We start from the raw sequence: 21,805 nt of genomic DNA on the forward strand, positions 1-21,805 counted from the left end.
AGAAGAACAAGTATTTTTGAAGCATTTATTTGTAAATTAATACACTCATTCTTCAAAACGCATTAATTGTGCTTAGACCTACGTCGATATCTTCTTTCTTCCTCACTGCTATCACTATTACTAAATGAACGTTTCGACTTCTTTTTACTTTTTCCACAAGAACTTCTCTCTTTAGACCTGCTTCTCTGACGTCTGTCCTTTTTATGTTTACGTCTATCTTTAGACCTGCTACGTTTTCTGGGAGACTCACTTCTTTCTCTATATTTACTGGAACTAGAGGGTCGTTCATTTTTGAGGCTTCTAGAATTTTTGCGATCTGATTCGTCAGAAGATTCCTCTTTTTTGATGTGTTTGTGGGAAGATTCTGCTTTAACTCTGTAGTCATCCAGCTTTTTATCAGACTTTTCTTTGTATTCTTCATATTTAGCATTATCTAAACAAGAAACCTTATTAATGGATATTAAAAAAACAAAAGTGTAAAACTTACTTAAAATTTTATATCCTTTAAAAAACTCCTCTTTAGTGACTGGTACTAGCATCAGTTCATTTATATTCACAATTTCTCCTTTAGGGTAAACTTTCATAATTACCCGTCCTGCATCTTCATCAAACCCTTGCACCTATGATAATTTCAAATTTAAATAATACCCCTATTCAGGAAAACCATGGGACTTACCTCACAATAATTGCCTTTCTGATTACCAGCAATCACCCTAGCAAAAGCCCCTTTTTTCAAAACCAATTCATTCCCATCCTTATCAGTAGCTTTCTTTGCTGGCATCTCAGCTTGCACCACTTTAGTGGCCCCAAGGCCCAAACCCTTGGGCCTCAATTCTGGCACACTAACAGTGGCAGACTGAGACACATTCTTACCAATTGCCATCCCCTCTTTCCATCCCATACCCCTAAGAAGAGCAAGACCATAATCACTTATAGGAACTGACTCATAATCCTCTAAAGTTGGCTCTTTCTCACCTTCTAGAGTAGGTGTGTCTTGGTTTATTGGGAGGACTGACACTTTTGTTTTGTCTGATGTGGATCCATTGGCTAGACGTTGTTGTGCCTCTAAAAAAATTATTTTGGTGTTAATTGGACTTTAGACTGGTTTTGAGCAGTATGAAACCTTTTAATAGCTGCCTGGCCACTAATTCATCTGGTGTTAACTCAGAATCTGGCCGGGTATCTTCAGTAGGCTGTTGTTCACGTTTTTTAAACTCTCTTATGCGGTCTAGTAAGTTTTTCTGATTATCCTTCAAGGGGATTACTAGAGGTTCCCTAATTTCTTCAATGGCACTATAATAAAAAGCTATGCAATAACAACAATAACTAATTACAGTATGATTCTTACTCTTTGACTTTTATTGACTGCCCTTCTAGGCATTCTATTAGTTCCACTTTTTGCTTTTCTTGAAGAGGTACTTTACTGGGTATTATATTGGGTTTCTTGGAGAGTTTGCTAAACCCAAAAGATATTTTTGGAGGCTCCATTACTAAGAAATTAATTAATTGACCGGCTATCAATTTAAAGTAAAAAGCATTATTTTTTTGAATAATTTAAAAGATAATATTAATTTTTAAAAGCCACAATTAATATTTTACTAAAAGTATAAACAACAACATAGCCTTACAAAATGTTATCTGTCGTTTTTGACGTTTGAAATGTTAATCTCTTCGTCTTTTTGCACTTATGGCGTTTGTCTTCTTTCTGTAGGCATTGATTGATTAATGGCGTTTAACAGTTGACATTACGGTTTTGTCACTGTGATAGAATTGACGCATGCGCCGATTATTTATTATTTGTCAGTTTTGTGTTGTTCCCGTGACAGCTATGTAGTTTTTAAAAATTCTTTTAATTTTCGTCTATTTATTTAATTCATTATTTTAAGATGAGTTTTAGTTGGTCGTGTCCGTGTTGTTTGCGTTTTAAATTCAGCCCCGAGGAGATGGAACAGCGCTACAAGAGCCAACAGATCGACAAAATGATCGAGAAAGATAAACAGACCCTCAAAAGGCAAGTGAAGCTGTTACTCCTTGGGGCAGGAGAGAGCGGAAAATCGACCTTCCTCAAACAGATGAGGATCATACACGGGATCAAATTCGAGAATCAGCAAATCAAAGAATACCAGCAGGTGATCTACCAGAATGTGTTGAAAGGTATGCAAGTGTTGGTTGATGCCAGAGACAAACTTGGTATTCCATTGGAAGAAAATAACAACTTGGATGTGGGAAAGCAACTTCTCCAGTTGAAGTTCAACAACACTTTAACCCTGGATTCCAAACAGTTTGTACAATACTCAGCATGGCTTTCTAGGCTGTGGAATGACTCAGGCATAAGAAGAGCCTTTGATAGGCGAAGAGAATTCCAATTGGTAAGTTTAAGCCCTTGTATTTACTGATATCACTTCTGATAACACCCTGGGCATGAAAATTTTAAATTAAACTCTAAGGTCAGATAATATGATGGATCATTAGATGAGTCAAACAGTAATCATTTTTATCCTGTTGGCTGGTGTCATTCACTTTATTAGCCTGAAATCAGTTCTATTATGTAAAACCTTCAATCTTTTTGTATACAAATTAGCTAACTTATGCATTCCTTGTAGGCAATGAATTTTTATTAACTCTCTACCTTTGACCTAAATCTTTTGGTTATAGCCTTCACACTCTCAAAGTCATAAAATGTGTTATTCATTTTCTTGGAAGCCAATTTGGTTTGCTGTAGAATTCATTCAGCATCAGGCTGACAATAATAATAATTTTAACAGTCTAGTAAATCTGAAGGGTATAAACATCAAATGATTAGGTCATCAACAAGTTGAGATGTTTTATTGGCTGGTAAAGCAGGAATGAAATAATTATTTAAAATTAATATTGGTGAAAATCAGTCAAAACAAGTTGGTTCTTAAGTAGTTTTTGAAATTTTTTTCTTTAAATCACCTTCCTTCTTTAAAAATCTCTCTTAACAATAATCATGTCTTACTGATGGGTATTCTAAGGGCAATACTTTAAGGTTAAGTCTTCATTAGATTAGGTTAAGTTAGAGGGAGAATGGTGAGTCAATTCATTTGGGTACAGTCTTTAATTCCCTGGCACAATGTTAAAATTGAGATAGAAATTGTTTGGCAGCATCAAATTTAACAACTTAATTATTAAGATCAAATTTATCAACAACAATATTAAAAGTATTCTTTACTACTAAAGGTTTAGTTTAACTCTGGTTTTAACATTGAAGCCTCACATTTTATGAGATAAACACCTGAAGATTAGTTTCAGTAAAATGAATGGATGGAAATTCCTTGGAAGCCACTGTACCTAAATATTTTGCATTAAAACATTCTTAAATAGTTTCAGGTAAATGAACCATAAATTTGCATTGATTCATCTTTCCAGCAATTTCTTATCCCACACAACAATTAGAACAAGGTGTTATTAATTGAAGAAGATTAGATAAAAATAAAAATAGTCAGTAACCTGTAGGTAGAATTTCTCATTTTAATCATTATTGGGCACTTTCATTTCTTAGCTAGAATATTAATAAAATCAATTTTGATTGCTAGCAGTAATTAGCTGCATAATTAACTCTAGGAGTTTTGATTGAGCCACAATCTGAAATGGAATGTTTGTTTTCATCATTATCTTGTTAAATTGGCAGGGAAAGGTGATTGACACAACGTTCAATGCATTGGTAGTTTTCATTATTATGGGTCAATATTCTTTCAAACGTATATTTGTGTTAGTGACACATCCCTGTAATATGCTAATCACATTGCAACATCCGCTCACAAAATAGTAATTATTGGTTTGCCACCTAAATAGGTACCTTGTGACTTTTTAAATTAACATATTGTTTATATTACATTGTGATTCTTGGACGTGCTTTTATTTAAAATCAACAAAAAAAACAAGGAATAAGTAGTTAGCATCCTTTGTGGTAAAGTGTAGGGAGTGGTCTGAATAAGCATTTCATATTTAACTAGTCGTTTTACGCATTATTAATTTATGCCAGTTGTATATGACACAACAGTAGCAAAAGTATGCGGCTGCAATAACCTGTCTTTTACGCTCATTCAGCCTACAATATGACCATAGTTTAATGAAAACATTATGATCACGTTAAAGTGTTAAACTATTTCACTAAAACCCACATACCCAGAGTAGTTATGGGTTTTAATTTGCAATATAAACATACAGGTTTTATTTATAGATTTACGGAGCAGCAAAGAAATATTTAGCAGAAACCCCTAAACAACATACATATTAAGTTTTTTTTTTGCGTTTTCCCGGATGTTTCCGGATGCCCCCCAATAAACCACCAACGCGAGGAGCATCTTAAATAACGGCACACATCGCATTATAAAATTCCTGGTAAAAATAACGTGCTCGGCCTTGAATGTAATCACGTTAAATAGATCAGCCAAAGCTTTAAGCCAACGCCAGGAGAGCAAGGAAAATGCCAAATGTGTAACATTTTTATCATGCCCCTTGTTAAAGGTGGTAGAACAACAGAAGTAGGTTTTTATGGTTGACAACCAACCAACCAGTTGGGTTTGTGATTGTGACCAATCGCGAAGTATCCACTGTGATGAAGTCTTAACTATTAAAACCTACTTCTTTTGTTCTACCAACACCAACACATTGGTTTACCAAGAGGCTTTTAATCTGTTTGTCCTCCAAAACATTTTGGGGCACTGCTTCCTGCTCAGTAAAGAAAATTGTGCCTATTAAACCTACAAGGTTAGGGAGTTATTGAAATTAATATTCTTCATCAAAGTTTATACCAAATTCTAAGGTATTTTCAGAATTAAAAAAGCATCTGAATTACCTAATAGTGTATATAAGGCTCCAGGTTATAAAACAATTCAAATAACAACAGGATATTTAGACAATTGATTGCCTCATTTACAACTCTGGTGACTATGTAATTACGTCACTGTTGTAATTCTTGTTATTAGCTTCACTTTACACTAGTATGTAATGTAATAATGTTTTACCGTTATCATCAAAACATTTCAGTAAATCAGTTATTACCCTATTATGCTCCCACATAATTTTAATTTTCCAAATTGGCCATAATCATAAAAGTGTTCTTTTAGTATTTCTTAACATCCCTGTTATTTGCCCATTTGTTTTGTGTAATATTAACACTATTTGAATTGTTTCAGAGTGATTCTATCGAATATTTCCTGAACCATCTGGACAGGATAGCGCAACCAAACTACGTCCCAACCCACAAGGACATTTTACATTGTAGGAAAGCCACCAAAGGTATTACAGAATTCGAAATTCCCATCAATAACATCCCATTCCTGTTCGTCGATGTCGGCGGGCAACGTTCACAACGGCAAAAGTGGTTCCAGTGTTTCGATTCGGTCACCTCGATCCTCTTTCTGGTTTCTTCCTCCGAGTTCGACCAGGTGTTGCTCGAGGATCGGAAAACCAACAGGTTGGAGGAGGCGCGCGACGTGTTCGACGCCATAGTGAACAACGTCATATTCAGTAGTGTTTCGATCATTCTGTTTTTGAACAAATACGATCTGTTAAAAAAGAAAGTGAAGAATCCGGAAACGGACATACGCTGGTACTTTCCCCAGTTCAAGGGTAACAGTCATTCGATGGACGATGTGCAAAAGTTCATTTTGTATCTGTTTACCAGTGTTAAACGGGATCCGAAAAAAGCGTTGTACCATCATTTCACCACTGCCGTGGATACGGAAAATATAAAAATCGTGTTTTATTCGGTGAAGGACACGATATTGCACAGGAATTTGGAAAATTTAATGTTGCAGTGAACCAGTGTGTTCGTTTGATTTGGCTGTGTTAAAACAGAAGTAATACATTTTAAGTAAGACTGACTAAGTTTAATTAGTCTTAAATATAGACGTATAAATGCGGGCCGCAAGCTTTCAGTACATTAGTAGATACAACGGTGAATGTATGTGATTGAAATTCTCTGAATTTCTTTTATTATACATTGTTTGTCTCATCTATTATAATGTAAGGTGATGATGAGTTTTACAGTCTGATACTCACATCAGCTAAATATAAGCTTAGTTTACATGCTTAAAAATGTTTGGGTTTTTACGTTTGTCGATTAACCGAAGCATTTTTCAGCTTGATTCACCTCTATTTCATTATTTACCACCCACTCAGCTGTATAAAATATTGCGGCCTTAAAAATGTCTATATACACTTGACTCCTTTCTAAGGAAAACCTTATTTTAAAGCCAAAAATAGCGCATTTATTTAACACATTAAAAATTTAAATTAGAATTTAAATACCCAATTGTTGTGGGCATCCATTTGCCAGTTAAAATTTAAAAGGCGATTTAAGGCTTTAATTGAATAACGCGATGGTCGTTTATGGTTTATTTACGGCAATCATTTTGCACACGTGCTCGAAAAATGCTCCAGTGAATGTTTTATTTATTTATTTTTTTTTTGTTTTTACCATTTGCACTGTTTGTCTATAAATTTTGGTACGAAATTGCATTTATACGGCTAAAAATAGTAAAACATGCACAAAACTGAATTTACTTCGAACTGCCAATAAATAGTGCCTACACAAAATAAGATTAGTAGGTATGCTGGTTGAAATCCTCCTTTGAAAAATATTTTTAAAACAGATCACTCAAATTATTCAAAAGTGGATTTCAAATTGCCACTACCATAAACCTTGCGTATATTAAAATTTAAATGTGATAAATATTTGTCAACAACGCTCTGATGTATAAATAATTTACAATATAACGTGTTAATAGTGTTTATTTGTATAGGTTGTACATATAACAAAGCTGATGTACATACCCACATTACTCATATAATTGTGAATATATTGGTCATAATATGTATACATAGTGTATAATGTACCTACTAAGGATTTAATTTCTTTTTGTTGTCGAGTACCAGTGCCTTATTCCATAATACAAATTGTACGTTAATTTGTTATAATGTGATTCCGGGCAGCTATATTTATGAATTATTTTATCGCTAAGCATTGTTTGAGTTATAAATTACCAGGCTTACCGTATTTAATGGTAATAAATTATAGCATCTGCTCGAAAAAGCCAAATAAACGAACTGCAAACTTCTTCCCGGAAACGCGGTTCTTCATTCATTTTTTCAGTTAATAAAATATAGTTCACATTGATGAGGTGATCGCAATGACGACATTTTAAATATCTCCTTTGTAACTGTAAATATAAATTGAGGAATTATCAAAGCTGTAAATATCATCAATATTTTAAGATTTACAGGAAGCCGATGAATAGCTCCGACATGTGGAATCTAAAAATATATTTTATTGTAAACATATAGCAAGACCTATGCCTGTTTTACTTTCTTATTAATTACGGTTTTATTTACCTTGCATTACCGCCGAATTGCCGTACGGAAAATGCGTTATATACCGATCGTATCTACAATAAGATTCCGATATATTTTTAGAAGCCAATATGTTTACAGGGCAAGAACAAATATTGCGTAATAATATTATTCGTATGCTGTTTAAATATTTTTGTATTTGTTAATAAAAGTGATGTCAATGTAATCATTGTAATTCATTAATGCCTATTTTTTGTTTTTATCAAAATACATAATTAATTGATTTTAACGTTTATCGATATGGTTACTTTATGAGTATCGATAGAGAACCAACCTCTTTATTCTTTATTACATGTGCCTCATTCGTTTTCAAGCTTCACGGAGCGAGCAGCGCGTTTTTGACGTCACGATGACGTAATTTAACAAAAGCATAATATAACCAACTGTCAAATTACGTCATCGTGACGTCAAAAACGCGCTGCTCGCTCCGTGGAGCTTGAAAACGAATGCGGCTATGATTATTTAAAATGTCAACTGTACTTCAATCATAGTGACATTTATCCTAACCTATATTTTTATGGATGGTAAAAGTTAAAAACATCATTAGTTTTTGTTTTTGAAGTGTTTTTCACAATTTAACCCCATTTATAACTACAGGCTACAATTCCAGCTTATTTACTAAACAATTATCAATATGGATGAAGTGGAAAAATTGGAATATTTGTCTTTGGTGTCAAAGATATGTACGGAACTAGAGAACCATTTGGGGATGAATGATAAAGACCTGGGTAAGTTTGTAATTGGAACAAACACCGGAAAAAACAGTGAAATTGTTTGGTATAACAGAAAACATTACTCTAGAACGCTTATATTCTTAAATAGTGTGAAACAAGTTTGAATCAGTCATTTTGTTTTTTAATGTTTCTGTATTAAGTCCTAGCAAGTAAAGAGGCAAAAGTAGACTTTAGAGCTCCACAGGCATTTTATGTTTCAACTCAGTGCAATTTTATATCAGGTGGGGAATTGTTTTTACTATTATGGTCTATTCAGGTTATAGATGCACCAAGCATCCATCAAAGCACTGCATCCGACTGCAAGCATTTTTCTTTAGGTTTTTCATTTTATTTTCTTTAGGTTATTTCTTTTGTGGCAGTAATAAACTATAGGCTATTCTCTGAAAGAATTTTTAATTTTTTTATAAGGAAAATAAATAATTTACTTTGCCTGAATTTGTAGTGTTTACGCGTATTTTTAAAGTCAACAGTTTAGGTATTGTTGCCAACACAAGCACCACAATTTTATAAAAAGTGTTCTTAAAGTGCTGATGAATTAATGGTGGATCCAACTGTCACTGTCTTTTAAGTCAACATAAATCTGTGATGAAAACAACATAGCCTCAACTTTCCACCAAGCCTCAGAGCTGATGGATTTGTTGATTTCATGTTGGAAGTCAATTTTGACCAATGACAATGTAAGCTTTTTTGACGTTATGTATTAGCCTTTCCGGCATTTGTTATTGTTTGTTGTGTTTATTGATTAAGGAAAATAGAAAAGGCATAAAATACTCAGCAAAGGTTCTTTAAATGTAAATCCCGTTTTTTAAGTCAACAAGAAAAATGTTGCCAACCAGCTTAACAGTTCCAACACAATCTCAATACTACTTCAACAAAACCATTCTCTGACGTCATTCATCACAACTTAATGTTGACTTTAAAAATACGCGTTTTGTTACTGTTCTCTTCTTGTTGCCAGCTGTTATTGTCAACAGTGTTGCCACCTAATGCAAAATTTTTGCATCTACACAATTTTTTTAAGGCTGGTACATTACCCTAATAAAAAACTTTTATTACAGCTGAGTTTATTATTCACTTATCAGAGAAAAACAATACACTTGACTCCTTTAAAAAAGCTTTATCTGAAAATGGAGCTGAATTCTCCGAATCGTTCGTGTCAAATTTACTGAGAATCATCCAACACATGCGACCGAAAAAATCATCAGCAGGCCAGTCAAACGCCCAACTAGACGCGACAGGTTCAAAAGAGGACCTGGCCTTTAAATTTCCTGGTTTGGCCATACCCAATGAGCCGCAAATTCCTCTTAGTGACGAAGAGGATGATAAACAAGACAGTTCTAAAGTTGTAGCAGATGAAAAAGTGGGCACTGAAGACAATGATGTGGTAGCGGATTTAATGGCGCAGTTTGAAGCGGATGCCCCATCAGCAAATAAAAATAAAGAGATTTTGGAGGATAAAAAGCGCAAACGGTTTGTAGTTTTAGTTATCATACATGGCTGATTGTGTTTGGAGAAGAAAAGCAGTCTTACATAATTTAGTTAACATCTATTTCTCATTTATTTGTGTTAGGTCTAGGTCACGACACAGATCAAGATCACGAAATCATAGACGAGACAGATCACGTGACGATCGAAGAGACAGGCAAAGGGACAGGCATAGATCAAGAGATCGATCTAGGGAAAGAAGTCGTTACGGTCGGGACAGAGACAGAAGACGCAATCGGAGCAGGTCAAAAGATCGGAGAGAGAGAAGGGAAAGGAGCCATTCCAGGAGTAGAAACCGCCGAGATCGAAGTAGGAGCCAGGAAAAAAGCAAAATTGACAGAAACAGTCCGGAACTTGATGACGATCCTGTACCGGGAAAGGTAAGTTTATTCATATGTTGTACTATTAAAAAAAAGTTGAAAATTATTTTTCATTATTAAGATTTATAACGGTAAAGTGGCCAATATAGTCCCGTTCGGATGTTTTGTGCAAATAGAAGGACTAAGAAGAAGATGGGAAGGTTTAGTACATATTTCTCAATTAAGAGCCGAAGGACGGGTAACTCAAGTGTCTGAAGTAGTGGCTAGAGGAAATAAAGTGAAAGTTAGTCAGGTTTGCTAGATGGTTTTAATTTTCTAATCATTCCTAACCAATTTAGGTAAAAGTTATATCAATAACTGGACAAAAAGTGTCATTATCTATGAAGGACGTCGACCAATTAACTGGAAAAGACTTGAATCCTTTATCGCACGCTCCTCAAGAGAGAGAAGACAAAGGTGCTCAGTAGATTTATTTTTTTTGTCTTTATTGTTTACAATAGATGTTTTTAGACCGAAATCCGGACAGACCTACACACAATAGTACTTCAGTGTTAAGGCTTCCAGTTAGTCTTGACGAAGCCGAGGAAGACTCTAGAAAACGAGTGACCCGAATATCCAGCCCGGAACGATGGGAAATCAAACAGGTTAGGTTGAGTATTATTCAAGTCAGGGCTTCGTTTACACTCGTTTTCAGATGATCTCTTCAGGTTGTATTGACAAAAGCGAGCTTCCAGATTTTGACGATGAAACTGGTTTATTGCCTAAAGACGAAGAAGATGGGGAAGCTGATATAGAAATCGAGCTTGTTGAAGATGAGCCGCCGTTCTTAAACGGACATGGACGGGCTATGCACGATTTAAGTCCAGTCAGGTGAGACTTTCCTTCATTCAATTTGGTTTAGAGTTAATTTTATAATAATTGTAGAATTGTAAAGAATCCTGACGGATCATTGGCACAAGCGGCAATGATGCAGTCTGCTTTAGCCAAAGAAAGGCGCGAGCAAAAAATGTTGCAACGCGAGGCTGAAGTAGATTCCCAGCCGTCCGGAAAGAACAAAACTTGGATCGATCCCCTGCCTGAAGGTAATTTTTATTCGATTTGATACTAAAGTGAATTAAAAAAAAACAAATGTTACAGAGGAAACACGAGCTGTGCAATCCAGAGGAATCGGCTTGCAGGCTCAAGATTTACCAGAGTGGAAAAAACACGTTATAGGCGGCAAAAAGTCGTCATTCGGCAAGAAAACTAATCTCAGTATTATTGAGCAACGACAGTCTCTGCCTATTTACAAGCTTAAAGAAGAATTACGCAAAGTGAGTCACCAATTATTTCCTAAAATATTTTAGGTCACTTGCTATAAAAGGAGTTGTTTTGGAAGCTTTACTTTCCGGTTTTTTGTTTATATCTCAGAAACTGCGTGTTCTAACAACTCTATACAAAATTAAAGATGACTAAATTTGTTACAAGTTTCACTCAGTGATTCAGCTTTCATTCTGTATAGAGTGGTCATAGGTCTGTTCGCAGAGGTTTCCAACTGAAAAACAGTAAAAGTCAAGTTTCATTGGTTGAATGCTCACGTGACTATGACGTTTTCTGACTTGTGGCCAATGGATGTATCTATTTCTCTGATTACTAGTTGGAGATTCTCTCTGGGAACAGACCATCTGACTGATTTATCACAGTTTGAGTTAAGTCTATAGGTCGCCTTAATTGTATGGTCAATTTACTCATTACCCAACAATATTTCAGATCCGTAACTAAAAATACTGATTTAAATTGTGTTTCATTGCATTTTAACTGACATTTTTATTGGTAATGATCACAGTTTCAGTAAAGTAAGATTCGTTTACGGAAAAACTACAGTACGTGTCTGGATTTTAAGGTCAATCCATTCTTTCAAATAAAAACAACAAAAAATAGATTCCAGGGATGCCAAGTTATTTTATAAGTGGAGAAATAACTAAACCTAAAACAAAACTAACCTAACTACTACAGTAACTCTTCCATTCAGAAACTAACAGGGTAATTGTTTGGCGCTCAATGTTTACATACAAAACACTAAATGACTATTAGTAAATGAATAGATCGGATACCAGAGACCTTTGTGTAGATATATGAACTACTGTCTATATTAGCCTAATTACTTACTGTCTCTGACACGTTTACGGAATTAGTCCAAGAAACAAAACGTCTAAAGATCACGTGGTGTGTCGCACTATGGCTCCTACTTCAGGTATTCTGAAATTCGCTCACAACATTATCGGGGTATCAGTATCGTTTTGAACAGCAGCAATTAACTTAGTCTCTAGCTCTTCAAAGATGAAATCTGTTGGACAGCTTTGCAGCGTCCCCAACTAGTTTGCTTAAGCAGCAACAAATGTTTCCAATTAGTACCTGATTGGAACTGCTCAATGTAGATTACACCTTCTTTAGCATAGTCCTCGAACAACAAACGACAGGGCAAAAATTATCGTATTTGTGGCTAGCTTTTTACACAAGATGAATCAACTGTTTGAAGCTTTCTGTAAGCTATTCTTCTATCAGTCCGCAACTTTAGCTTCACAAGAAAATGAGATATAATGTCTGACAATTCTAAAAATTATTATCAAAAATTGACATCTCTACCTCTGCCTCTACGACCTCTACTTGAATATCCCTGGCATCCCTTATACTGTTCTTGCGGAGTGAGTTTACCCGTGCGTCACGATTACGAAGACTACGTCATTTATAATCATATGAATCAAATCAAGTTTTCGTCAACAAACCTGTTGTGTTCATATTATAGAAAAGGGCGTGTCTAAAGCTTCGTCACGTTTAAAATTTTGCGTGTATTGTCAGTGAGAAAGTAGAGATCTTTGGCTGCAAATTTGCACTAAAACAACCTTACGCCAAAGCAAATCAAAAATATCTTGACCGAAATAAAAATTTTTATTTATTTTTAAGTCTCCGTTTGGATCATAGAATTCCGTCTAAATTTGAAACCTAATTTATTTACCAAAATTTGCAGAGATGTATCACCAATATGTAGTATTTATTTAACTTTAAGCTCTTGATTTAGATTCTGGATGGTTACATGTTTCTCTAAAATAAATACAACAAATTAAAAATTCAATAAGACATTCTGAGTGATGCTGTAGTATCTCATATCTCATTTTCAGGTTACAATCCACTTATTTTATTTTAAACCCGCTGGAAAACATTTTAGACGCTTATTTTATTTTTTCTATGACTTTATTATTATGTTTCAAGAAATTTTTATGAAAAATCTATAATGCAACCCAAAAATCTCAGTCTCTGGAAACAATGAAATGTTAATAGATGTTTCTTACAAAAGTAGATATATTTTACTATTATTAACATACTATCGTTGTACATATTGTTACGATTTTCCCGTGGGTTCACACAAAGTCAATTTAACTCAACAATTAATAAATTTATTTACACTTCAAAACACTCCGTACAATAATTAACACAGCTACTAAAAACACTACTACAATTCCACAATTACTCCGCTATTTAAACTTTACCGCGTTCCCAAATTCACTACTACTACTACACTACCCCTCTCTCGTCGACGCCGCTTCTTTTATATTCACAAACCACGTTCTAGAATGACCGCGAAACGCTTCGCGATTTGCTTCGAATCTTCCAGGTGTTGCGCTTCCTAACTGTGGCCTACTTTAATACGCGCCCGGCCAGATATTGCGGCGCATCGGTTTCATCGAGTATCGAGCATAGTAGGCCCAAACCGTAACAATATCATATAATGTATTTCGAACATCCATTTTAATGCTTTCAGATAAATCAGTGATCTTGGCCCGTCGATAACGTCTCGATTTACGTTTTCTAGGTGAGGAAATCATAAGATTACTTGCTTGCTTTTTCCGAATCGAATAAACAGTTTTGCGGGAAATTTTCAAAGCAGCTGCAACCTAGTCATCAAAAAAAAATACATCAGTAAGAATATGTAAGGTCTTAAAATTTCTTATTTTCTTCCTGAACAGATGATAAAGCTTCTAAAGGTCCTCCATTGGTTTTTTCCAATTTAAAATATTCACAAAGGTTAAGAATTAACTGCTGGGCTTGTCTGTGGAGAATTTTTCCAGGCATTTTCTAAAAAAATACTGTAATAGTAAGTAATTCCGAATTTACAAAAACCCAAATGGCTAAATAAAAACCATAATAGACACTCCCACTTTTTTTCAAAACAGGTTAGTAATTGTGCCAATTTTGGTTAGATCGTGACAGCCGACATAAAAAAAATAAAAATATTAATAATAATATTATGAAAGTACTTACAGAATGTTAAAAGCGTAGAAACAATAGCTCTTAAAAGAACTGTGGTGGTGTGGTAAATAGAAAAGTTTATAAATGATTAACAACACAAAGAAACGGAAAAGAATTAATAGTAAACAAATCAAATAAATTTCGATGTTTTTCGAACTGACAAAATAGAAGCGCTAATCAGTAAATGTTTTTTTTTTGGAAGACATTCACTTAGATATGTACCCTTTCTGAAAGTGAACAATAGACAAGGATGAAGTCAATAATGCATGTCTACTTCTAAATCACAGGGAGATGACGCACGGGTAAACTCAGTCCGCGAGAACAGTACATTTTAATTTGCGCAAAAAAGAAAAAATGAATCTTAAAAAGAATTGATATTCTTAAGACATTATGTTGTATACAGAGTGATCATGTCAGTAAAACATATAGTTTCCGAGATATAAACAAAAAAGAGAGAGAGACTTTAAAAACCTCCCCTCCCCACTTTTTGAAATTTTCACCTTACCTAATCCAAATAAAGTGAAAAATTGTGTTCCATGCATTTCCCTCTATAGTTTTGTTTGAGCATTTGTTGCCTAGACTATGTAAGAAATAAAACACATAAACATTTTAGGCGGTTACTGATAATCAAATTTTGATCGTAATTGGTGAAACGGGGTCCGGAAAAACCACTCAAATTACCCAATATCTAGCGGAGGAAGGTTTTACTGCACGAGGAAAAATCGGTTGTACACAACCGCGTCGTGTGGCCGCCATGTCGGTCGCGAAAAGGGTTTCCGAAGAGTTTGGTTGCAGATTAGGCCAAGAAGTCGGTTATACTATTCGGTTTGAGGATTGTACAAGTCCAGAAACTATAATCAAGTACGTTCGTACTAATTAATTACCAACCGAAATTTATTAACATCATCTCAAATAATTTAGATACATGACAGATGGAATGTTGCTCAGAGAATGTCTTATGGACTTAGATCTTAAAGGTTACGCGGTTATCATGTTGGACGAGGCCCACGAAAGAACAATTCACACTGACGTACTGTTCGGTCTTTTGAAACAGGCCGTAACCAAACGGCCTGAATTAAAACTAATCGTCACTTCAGCCACTTTAGACGCAGTGAAATTTTCCCAGTATTTTTTTGAAGCCCCAATTTTCACAATTCCAGGTAATTTTTACTGCTTGAACTGCTGACTCTAGTTTACTTTAACAATTGTTACAGGCAGAACGTTTCCTGTTGAAGTTTTATACACCAAAGAACCGGAAACGGACTATTTGGACGCAAGTTTAATCACCGTGATGCAAATCCACCTTAGAGAACCTCCAGGCGATATTTTGTTGTTTTTGACGGGTCAAGAGGAAATTGACACGGCTTGCGAAATTTTATACGAACGAATGAAATCTTTAGGCAAGATTTTATAAACTATTTTGTTTAAGGTGCGTGTTAACTTGGGGGGTATTATATGCAGGTCCTGAAGTCCCAGAACTGATAATTTTACCGGTTTATTCGGCTTTGCCTTCCGAAATGCAAACGAGAATTTTTGAACCGGCACCACCAGGAAGTCGTAAAGTGGTTATAGCGACCAATATTGCCGAAACATCATTGACAATTGATGGGATATTTTACGTTGTCGATCCTGGTTTTGTTAAACAAAAAGTGTACAATTCTAAAACGGGGATGGATTCTCTTGTGGTCACTCCAATTTCTCAAGTAAGTTTTTGATTATTTAATGAGACAGCATCGGTTTTAAATGGTTATAACTACTAGGCACAAGCAAAACAGCGAGCTGGTAGGGCTGGACGTACAGGACCTGGAAAATGTTACAGACTGTATACAGAGAGAGCATACAGAGATGAAATGTTACCAACGCCAGTACCGGAAATCCAGAGAACCAATTTAGCAACAACGGTACGTTAGACAACCCCTTTAATTACAACCAGTTAATAATTATTTTTTTGATAGGTGCTTCAATTAAAAACAATGGGAATTAACGACTTGTTGCATTTCGATTTCATGGACGCACCACCTGTTGAATCGTTAATTATGGCCCTTGAACAGTTGCACTCGTTATCAGCCCTGGATGATGAAGGACTGTTAACCAGATTGGGTCGAAGAGTAAGTTATGATAATGTCACTAGTAAAGTCCCTCCCCCTTTTCTATTACATGTGAACTGAACGAGATCGAAATTTGACGTATGTTATTCAGAAATTTTTAAATTGGTTTTTAAAACAGTCTAAAAGCTAAAATAGAACTTTGTAACTTTCCAAAATGCCTCAAAGCAGTCCAGAACATTCAATATGCTACTTAAATTGTCCAACAATCTTTCAAATGCTCCTGAAGTAGTTTAAAAAGACTTCAGAAGCTTCCAAAACATTGTCTAGAATCTTCCACATGCTCCTGAAGCAGCATAGAAGTTTCGAAAAGCCTTTGGAACAGTCTTAAAGCTTCTAAATGCTCTTTTACTAGTCTAGAAGGGTTTCAAAAGATTTTAAAACAGTCTAACCTAACCTAACCTAACCTATGCTCTTTAAACCATCCTAAAACCTTCCAAATGATCCTGAAGTAGTCTAAGAAGATTTCAGAAGCTTCCAAAACACTATAGATACTCCAAAAACTTCCAAAACAGTGTCTAGAAGCTTTCAAATGCTTCCGAAGCAGCATAGAAGCTTCCAAAGGTCTTTGGAACCAATCTTCAAGCTTCCAAATACTCTTCAACTAGTCTGGAAGCTTTCAAACAATTTTAAAACAGTTTAAGAGTTTCTGTATGATTCTAGAGCAGTTTAAAAGCTTTCAAAAATTTCTAGAACAATTTAAGATTTCCAAATGCTTCTAAAGCAGGCCAGTAAGTTCTTGAACTGTTCTAAAACCTGCTAAATGATCCTGAAGTAGTCTAAGAATATTTCAGAAGCTTCCAAAACACTATAGAAACTCCAAAAACTTCCAAAACAGTGTCTAGTAGCTTTCAAATGCTTCCGAAGCAGCATAGAAGCATCCAAAGGTCTTTGGAACAGTCTTAAAGCTTCCAAATACTCTTCAACTAGTCTGGAAGCTTTCAAACAATTTTAAAACAGCTTAAGAGTTTCTGTATGATTCTAGAGCAGTTTAAAAGCTTTCAAAAATTTCTAGAACAATTTAAGATTTAGAAATGCTTCTAAAGCAGGCCAGTAAGTTCTTGAACTGTTCTAAAACCTGCTAAATGATCCTGAAGTAGTCTAAGAATATTTCAGAAGCTTCCAAAACACTATAGAAACTCTAAAAACTTCCAAAACAGTGTTTAGAAGATTTCAAATGCTTCCGAAGCAGCATAGAAGCTTCCAAAGGTCTTTGGAACAATCTTAAAGCTTCCAAATACTCTTCAAATAGTCTGGAAGCTTTCAAACAATTTTAAAACAGCTTAAGAGTTTCTGTATGATTCTAGAGCAGTTTAAAAGCTTTCAAAAATTTCTAGAACAGTTTAAGATTTCCAAATGCTTCTAAAGCAGGCCAGTAAGTTCTTGAACTGTTCTAAAACCTGCTAAATGATCCTGAAGTAGTCTAAGAAGATTTCAGAAGCTTCCAAAACACTATAGAAACTCCAAAAACTTCCAAAACAGTGTCTAGAAGCTTTCAAATGCTTCCGAAGCAGCATAGAAGCTTCCAAAGGGCTTTGGAACAGTCTTAAAGCTTCCAAATACTCTTCAACTAGTCTGGAAGCTTTCAAACAATTTTAAAACAGCTTAAGAGTTTCTGTATGATTCTAGAGCAGTTTAAAAGCTTTCAAAAATTTCTAGAACAGTTTAAGATTTCCAAATGCTTCTAAAGCAGGCCAGTAAGTTCTTGAACTGTTCTAAAACCTGCTAAATGATCCTGAAGTAGTCTAAGAATATTTCAGAAGCTTCCAAAACACTATAGAAACTCCAAAAACTTCCAAAACAGTGTCTAGAAGCTTTCAAATGCTTCCGAAGCAGCATAGAAGCTTCCAAAGGTCTTTGGAACCAATCTTAAAGCTTCCAAATACTCTTCAAATAGTCTGGAAGCTTTCAAACAATTTTAAAACAGCTTAAGAGTTTCTGTATGATTTTAGAGCAGTTTAAAAGCTTTCAAAAATGTCTAGAACAGTTTAAGATTTCCAAATGCTTCTAAAGCAGACCAGTAAGTTCTTGAACTGTTCTAAAACCTGCTAAATTCTCTTGAAGTAGTTTAAAAAGTTTTCTGAAGCAATGAAGTATAAATGAGTCTTATGATCAGACTGTTAACAGTTAACATTACCTTCTGACCAATTTCAAAGCCAGAAATGAAATTCCAACATTACGTCAGTTACTGACACTTTTCCTGGGACAGAGAGTACTTGTGTCACCATAATAATATTAATTTTAGATGGCAGAGTTTCCTTTGGAACCAAACTTATCCAAAATGCTAATCATGTCAGTGGCGTTGCAATGTTCTGATGAAATCCTGACCATAGTCAGTATGCTTTCGGTGCAAAACGTGTTCTATCGGCCCAAAGATAAGCAAGCATTGGCCGATCAAAAGAAAGCCAAGTTTAATCAACCGGAAGGCGACCACTTAACCTTGCTAGCTGTCTATAACAGTTGGAAAAACAATAAATTCTCAAACGCGTGGTGTTACGAGAATTTCGTGCAAATCAGAACGCTCAAACGTGCACAAGATGTACGAAAACAGTTGTTAGGCATTATGGACCGGCACAAGTTGGATGTGGTGTCTGCGGACCGGAACACGGTCCGGGTACAAAAGGCGATTTGTTCCGGTTTCTTCCGGAACGCGGCCAAAAAGGATCCTCAGGAAGGTTACAGAACTTTGGTAGACAGTCAAGTGGTTTACATTCATCCGTCTAGTGCGCTTTTTAATCGACAACCTGAATGGTAATTCAATTTTTATTTTACTAAATTTTGTCAAAAATTTATATTTGTTTTTAGGGTAATTTACCACGAACTGGTATGCACTACAAAAGAATACATGCGCGAAGTGACCACCATAGATCCAAAATGGCTGGTCGAGTTTGCGCCCGCCTTTTTTAAATTCTCCGATCCTACCAAATTAAGCAAATTTAAAAAGAATCAACGTCTGGAACCTTTGTACAATAAATACGAAGAACCCAACGCGTGGAGAATATCTCGAGTTAGAAGAAGACGGAACTAATTTAATTATTCTTTATACTTTGTATATAAATAGTTGGTAATAAAATATTGAGTACCAAAAATACTAATATATTTCCTACTCATCATCATAAATAGATTTAATGCCAGTTTTGGTGTTTTGTATGGGTTTCCATGTTCGTTCTTTTCTTGCTGCTTGCCATCTAGGAATTCTATTATTGTTATTTTGTGTGTCAGATAAATCGGCCAGTTTTCTTCGAGGAACATGCCTAAGAGCATAATTCCAGTCGCCGGTTCTTCTTACATCCAGCAAAATGGAAATACACTGATTTAGCGTTAAACTTTTACCAGAACCACCTGACCACTGCAGATACCTATCCAATGGAAATTTCATCATTTTAAGTTTATCGCGTTTTGCTTTTGCCAGGGAAATCGGTTCATGGTTGACCTAAAAATATTTTATCAATTAGTTCATATTTCCAAAGACTTTCCCATTTATAGTATCACTTTATCTACAATGGCTCCAATAATATAAATAGCATTTTTGTCAAAGGTGGTCATTTCTTCGCGACAATGTGGAGTCAAATAAATTAACTGATCTTTAGGGAACAAATCCAAATAGCTTGACTCAGTTAAGTTTATTGGAAATTCTCTATCATACAATGTGGGTATGAATTTGTTCAGTGTTTTTATCATCCCACTCTCTTTGTTGATGTTTGTAAAATGAACATCAAATGGATCTACAAAATAAGTTTTACTGAGTATACAGTGCGTTTTTTTTAACGCGCAACATAGGATTTCACGTGTTAAATTTTTAAGCCCATGTTAGACCATGTTATTTTGGAACTACAAGTATAAAACTTGACGGGTGGCTGTTTCGTACCCTGAAGCTTAAGTAAGTTTACCAATTCGGCCTAAAAAGTGTTAAAAAGCTTGCAAAAAATCATCTTTTTTCGAAAAGGTTTTTTTCGTTTCATACTCCCTGTATGCATTGTTGTTTTTTGTTGTTTTTGATACTGGCACGGCAGGTAGCAGGTAAAATTTGGCGTAGAAAGTAAAACAGGATAATCATTAATTTTATATCAAGAAAGTTAAGAACAAAGAAGTCTTTTTATAAGTGAATTGTTCAAAGTGACCTCCGTTTGAAGCCAAACAGTATTCCAAACAATCATAAAATGCCCTTTTGACGTTCAAAAGATGTCGGGTCGTGATGCAGTCAAAATATGTCACTTTACCTGCTACCTGCCCTGCCAATATAAAAACAACAAAGAACAACAATGCATACAGGGACTATGGAACGATAAAATCTTTTCGAAAAAAAAAGATTTTTTTCCAGTTTTTAATCACTTTTTAGACCAAATTGGTAGACTTACTTAAGCTTCAGGGTACTAAAGACACACCCGTCAAGTTATAGACTTGCAGTTCCAAAATAAAATGGTCTAACATGAACTTAAAAATTTAACACGTAAAATCCTGTTGCGCGTTAAAAAAAACGCACTGTATAATATAAAAATAGGTAATAAGCTAAGCAAAGTTGGAAAGTGTTTTTTACTGACTTACCAGCATGCACTCTATTTTCAGAAAACAAGAACATTAACTGTTTAGCAGTATATCCATTTTCTCTCTCAGTCATGTGTTGGTCATAACCACAATCCACTACCAATTTCTGACCAAATTGCATTGCTTGAACTAATTTACTGTTATACAAGTGATTCATTGTTGTCTCTTTGATCCGAAAAAATATGCTATTCCTTGACAAACCATACTCTAATGCATGGTCTTCAATAGTAATTTCAGAACTATGTTGTCTCATTGATGTCCTATTATTCTGTACTTCCTCCAACTCTTTCTGTTTCTCAAGTTTTTTTTGCTAAAAAAAAGTAACATTTTATAGTATGGGGAGCAATTAAAAATTTTTTGGTGGCATACCCGTCTGTGTTCTTGGGTTTTTGAGAGTTTAAACAGATATACTAAATACTTCATTCTTGCTGATCTAGATTGTAAATTTAGAAGGTTTTCCCACATTTCATTTGTTATATAGTCATCTGAGGGTACTAGCTTGCCCTGTTGCCTCAAAACCTCAATTTCCAGCTTTATAACTTTCAGTTTGTGTTCAAGTTCTGCATCTCCTTTCGTCACTGCATCTGTATTATATTTACTTTGCTCGACGGAACATTCGTCTAAAAATTATAAACACTAAAAACTGACTGATTAGAGTACAAATAAGTTACTTGTTTCATTTTCTTCCTGGCTATTAGCAGCATTTTTCAAGTTGTGTGATGAAGACAAAAAATTTACTTGCAAAAGTGATACACTATTATGTTTACTACCAATGTAAGGTGTATTTTTTAAAAGCACATTTCTTGTTACACATCTTGTTAGTCTACTAATTGTATGTAAACGTTTTGTAACGAACATTTTTAAAGCTAAGTACAAGAAACCTCCTTGCTCTTGTTTATTTTAGGTTATATTTGAATAAGTTTTGTCAGTTTTGTGGGTTGCAGTGCTT

At 34.9% G+C, this 21,805-nt stretch overlaps 4 protein-coding genes across 4 annotated transcripts; 2 read left to right on the top strand and 2 right to left on the bottom strand.

The window, feature by feature from the left end:
* Positions 1 to 11: 11 nt before the first annotated feature.
* Positions 12 to 1,631, bottom strand: LOC145727584 (G-patch domain and KOW motifs-containing protein). The gene is made up of 5 exons (XM_081977260.1): positions 1,349 to 1,631; positions 1,124 to 1,293; positions 677 to 1,065; positions 488 to 620; positions 12 to 433 (listed from the first exon to the last, which is right to left on the bottom strand). The coding sequence occupies exons 1-5, from the start codon at positions 1,486 to 1,488 to the stop codon at positions 63 to 65; spliced, it is 1,203 nt and encodes a 400-aa protein (XP_081833386.1). The 5' UTR covers positions 1,489 to 1,631; the 3' UTR covers positions 12 to 62.
* A 159-nt stretch (positions 1,632 to 1,790) lies between these two features.
* On the top strand, positions 1,791 to 7,546 carry cta (Guanine nucleotide-binding protein subunit alpha cta). Its single transcript, XM_081977265.1, has 2 exons — positions 1,791 to 2,369; positions 5,163 to 7,546. Exons 1-2 carry the CDS (start codon positions 1,887 to 1,889, stop codon positions 5,787 to 5,789), a joined length of 1,110 nt encoding a protein of 369 aa, XP_081833391.1. The 5' UTR covers positions 1,791 to 1,886; the 3' UTR covers positions 5,790 to 7,546.
* Positions 7,547 to 7,880: 334 nt separating this feature from the next.
* Positions 7,881 to 19,402, top strand: pea (ATP-dependent RNA helicase pea). The gene is made up of 17 exons (XM_081977199.1): positions 7,881 to 8,108; positions 9,173 to 9,584; positions 9,685 to 9,979; positions 10,041 to 10,202; positions 10,258 to 10,375; positions 10,430 to 10,563; positions 10,614 to 10,789; positions 10,844 to 11,001; positions 11,057 to 11,232; positions 14,820 to 15,067; positions 15,128 to 15,366; positions 15,421 to 15,606; positions 15,668 to 15,909; positions 15,967 to 16,107; positions 16,162 to 16,314; positions 18,557 to 19,062; positions 19,117 to 19,402. The coding sequence occupies exons 1-17, from the start codon at positions 8,015 to 8,017 to the stop codon at positions 19,337 to 19,339; spliced, it is 3,663 nt and encodes a 1,220-aa protein (XP_081833325.1). The 5' UTR covers positions 7,881 to 8,014; the 3' UTR covers positions 19,340 to 19,402.
* Positions 19,392 to 21,792, bottom strand: rswl (tRNA methyltransferase roswell). Its single transcript, XM_081977257.1, has 5 exons — positions 21,528 to 21,792; positions 21,226 to 21,476; positions 20,857 to 21,166; positions 19,804 to 20,036; positions 19,392 to 19,744 (listed from the first exon to the last, which is right to left on the bottom strand). The coding sequence occupies exons 1-5, from the start codon at positions 21,712 to 21,714 to the stop codon at positions 19,415 to 19,417; spliced, it is 1,311 nt and encodes a 436-aa protein (XP_081833383.1). The 5' UTR covers positions 21,715 to 21,792; the 3' UTR covers positions 19,392 to 19,414.
* Positions 21,793 to 21,805: the final 13 nt, after the last annotated feature.

This window comes from Ips typographus, linkage group LG4 (assembly GCF_016097725.1).
Source record: "Ips typographus isolate SLU linkage group LG4, UJ_Ityp_2.0, whole genome shotgun sequence".
In the NCBI taxonomy this organism is placed as follows: Eukaryota; Metazoa; Arthropoda; class Insecta; order Coleoptera; family Curculionidae; genus Ips; species Ips typographus.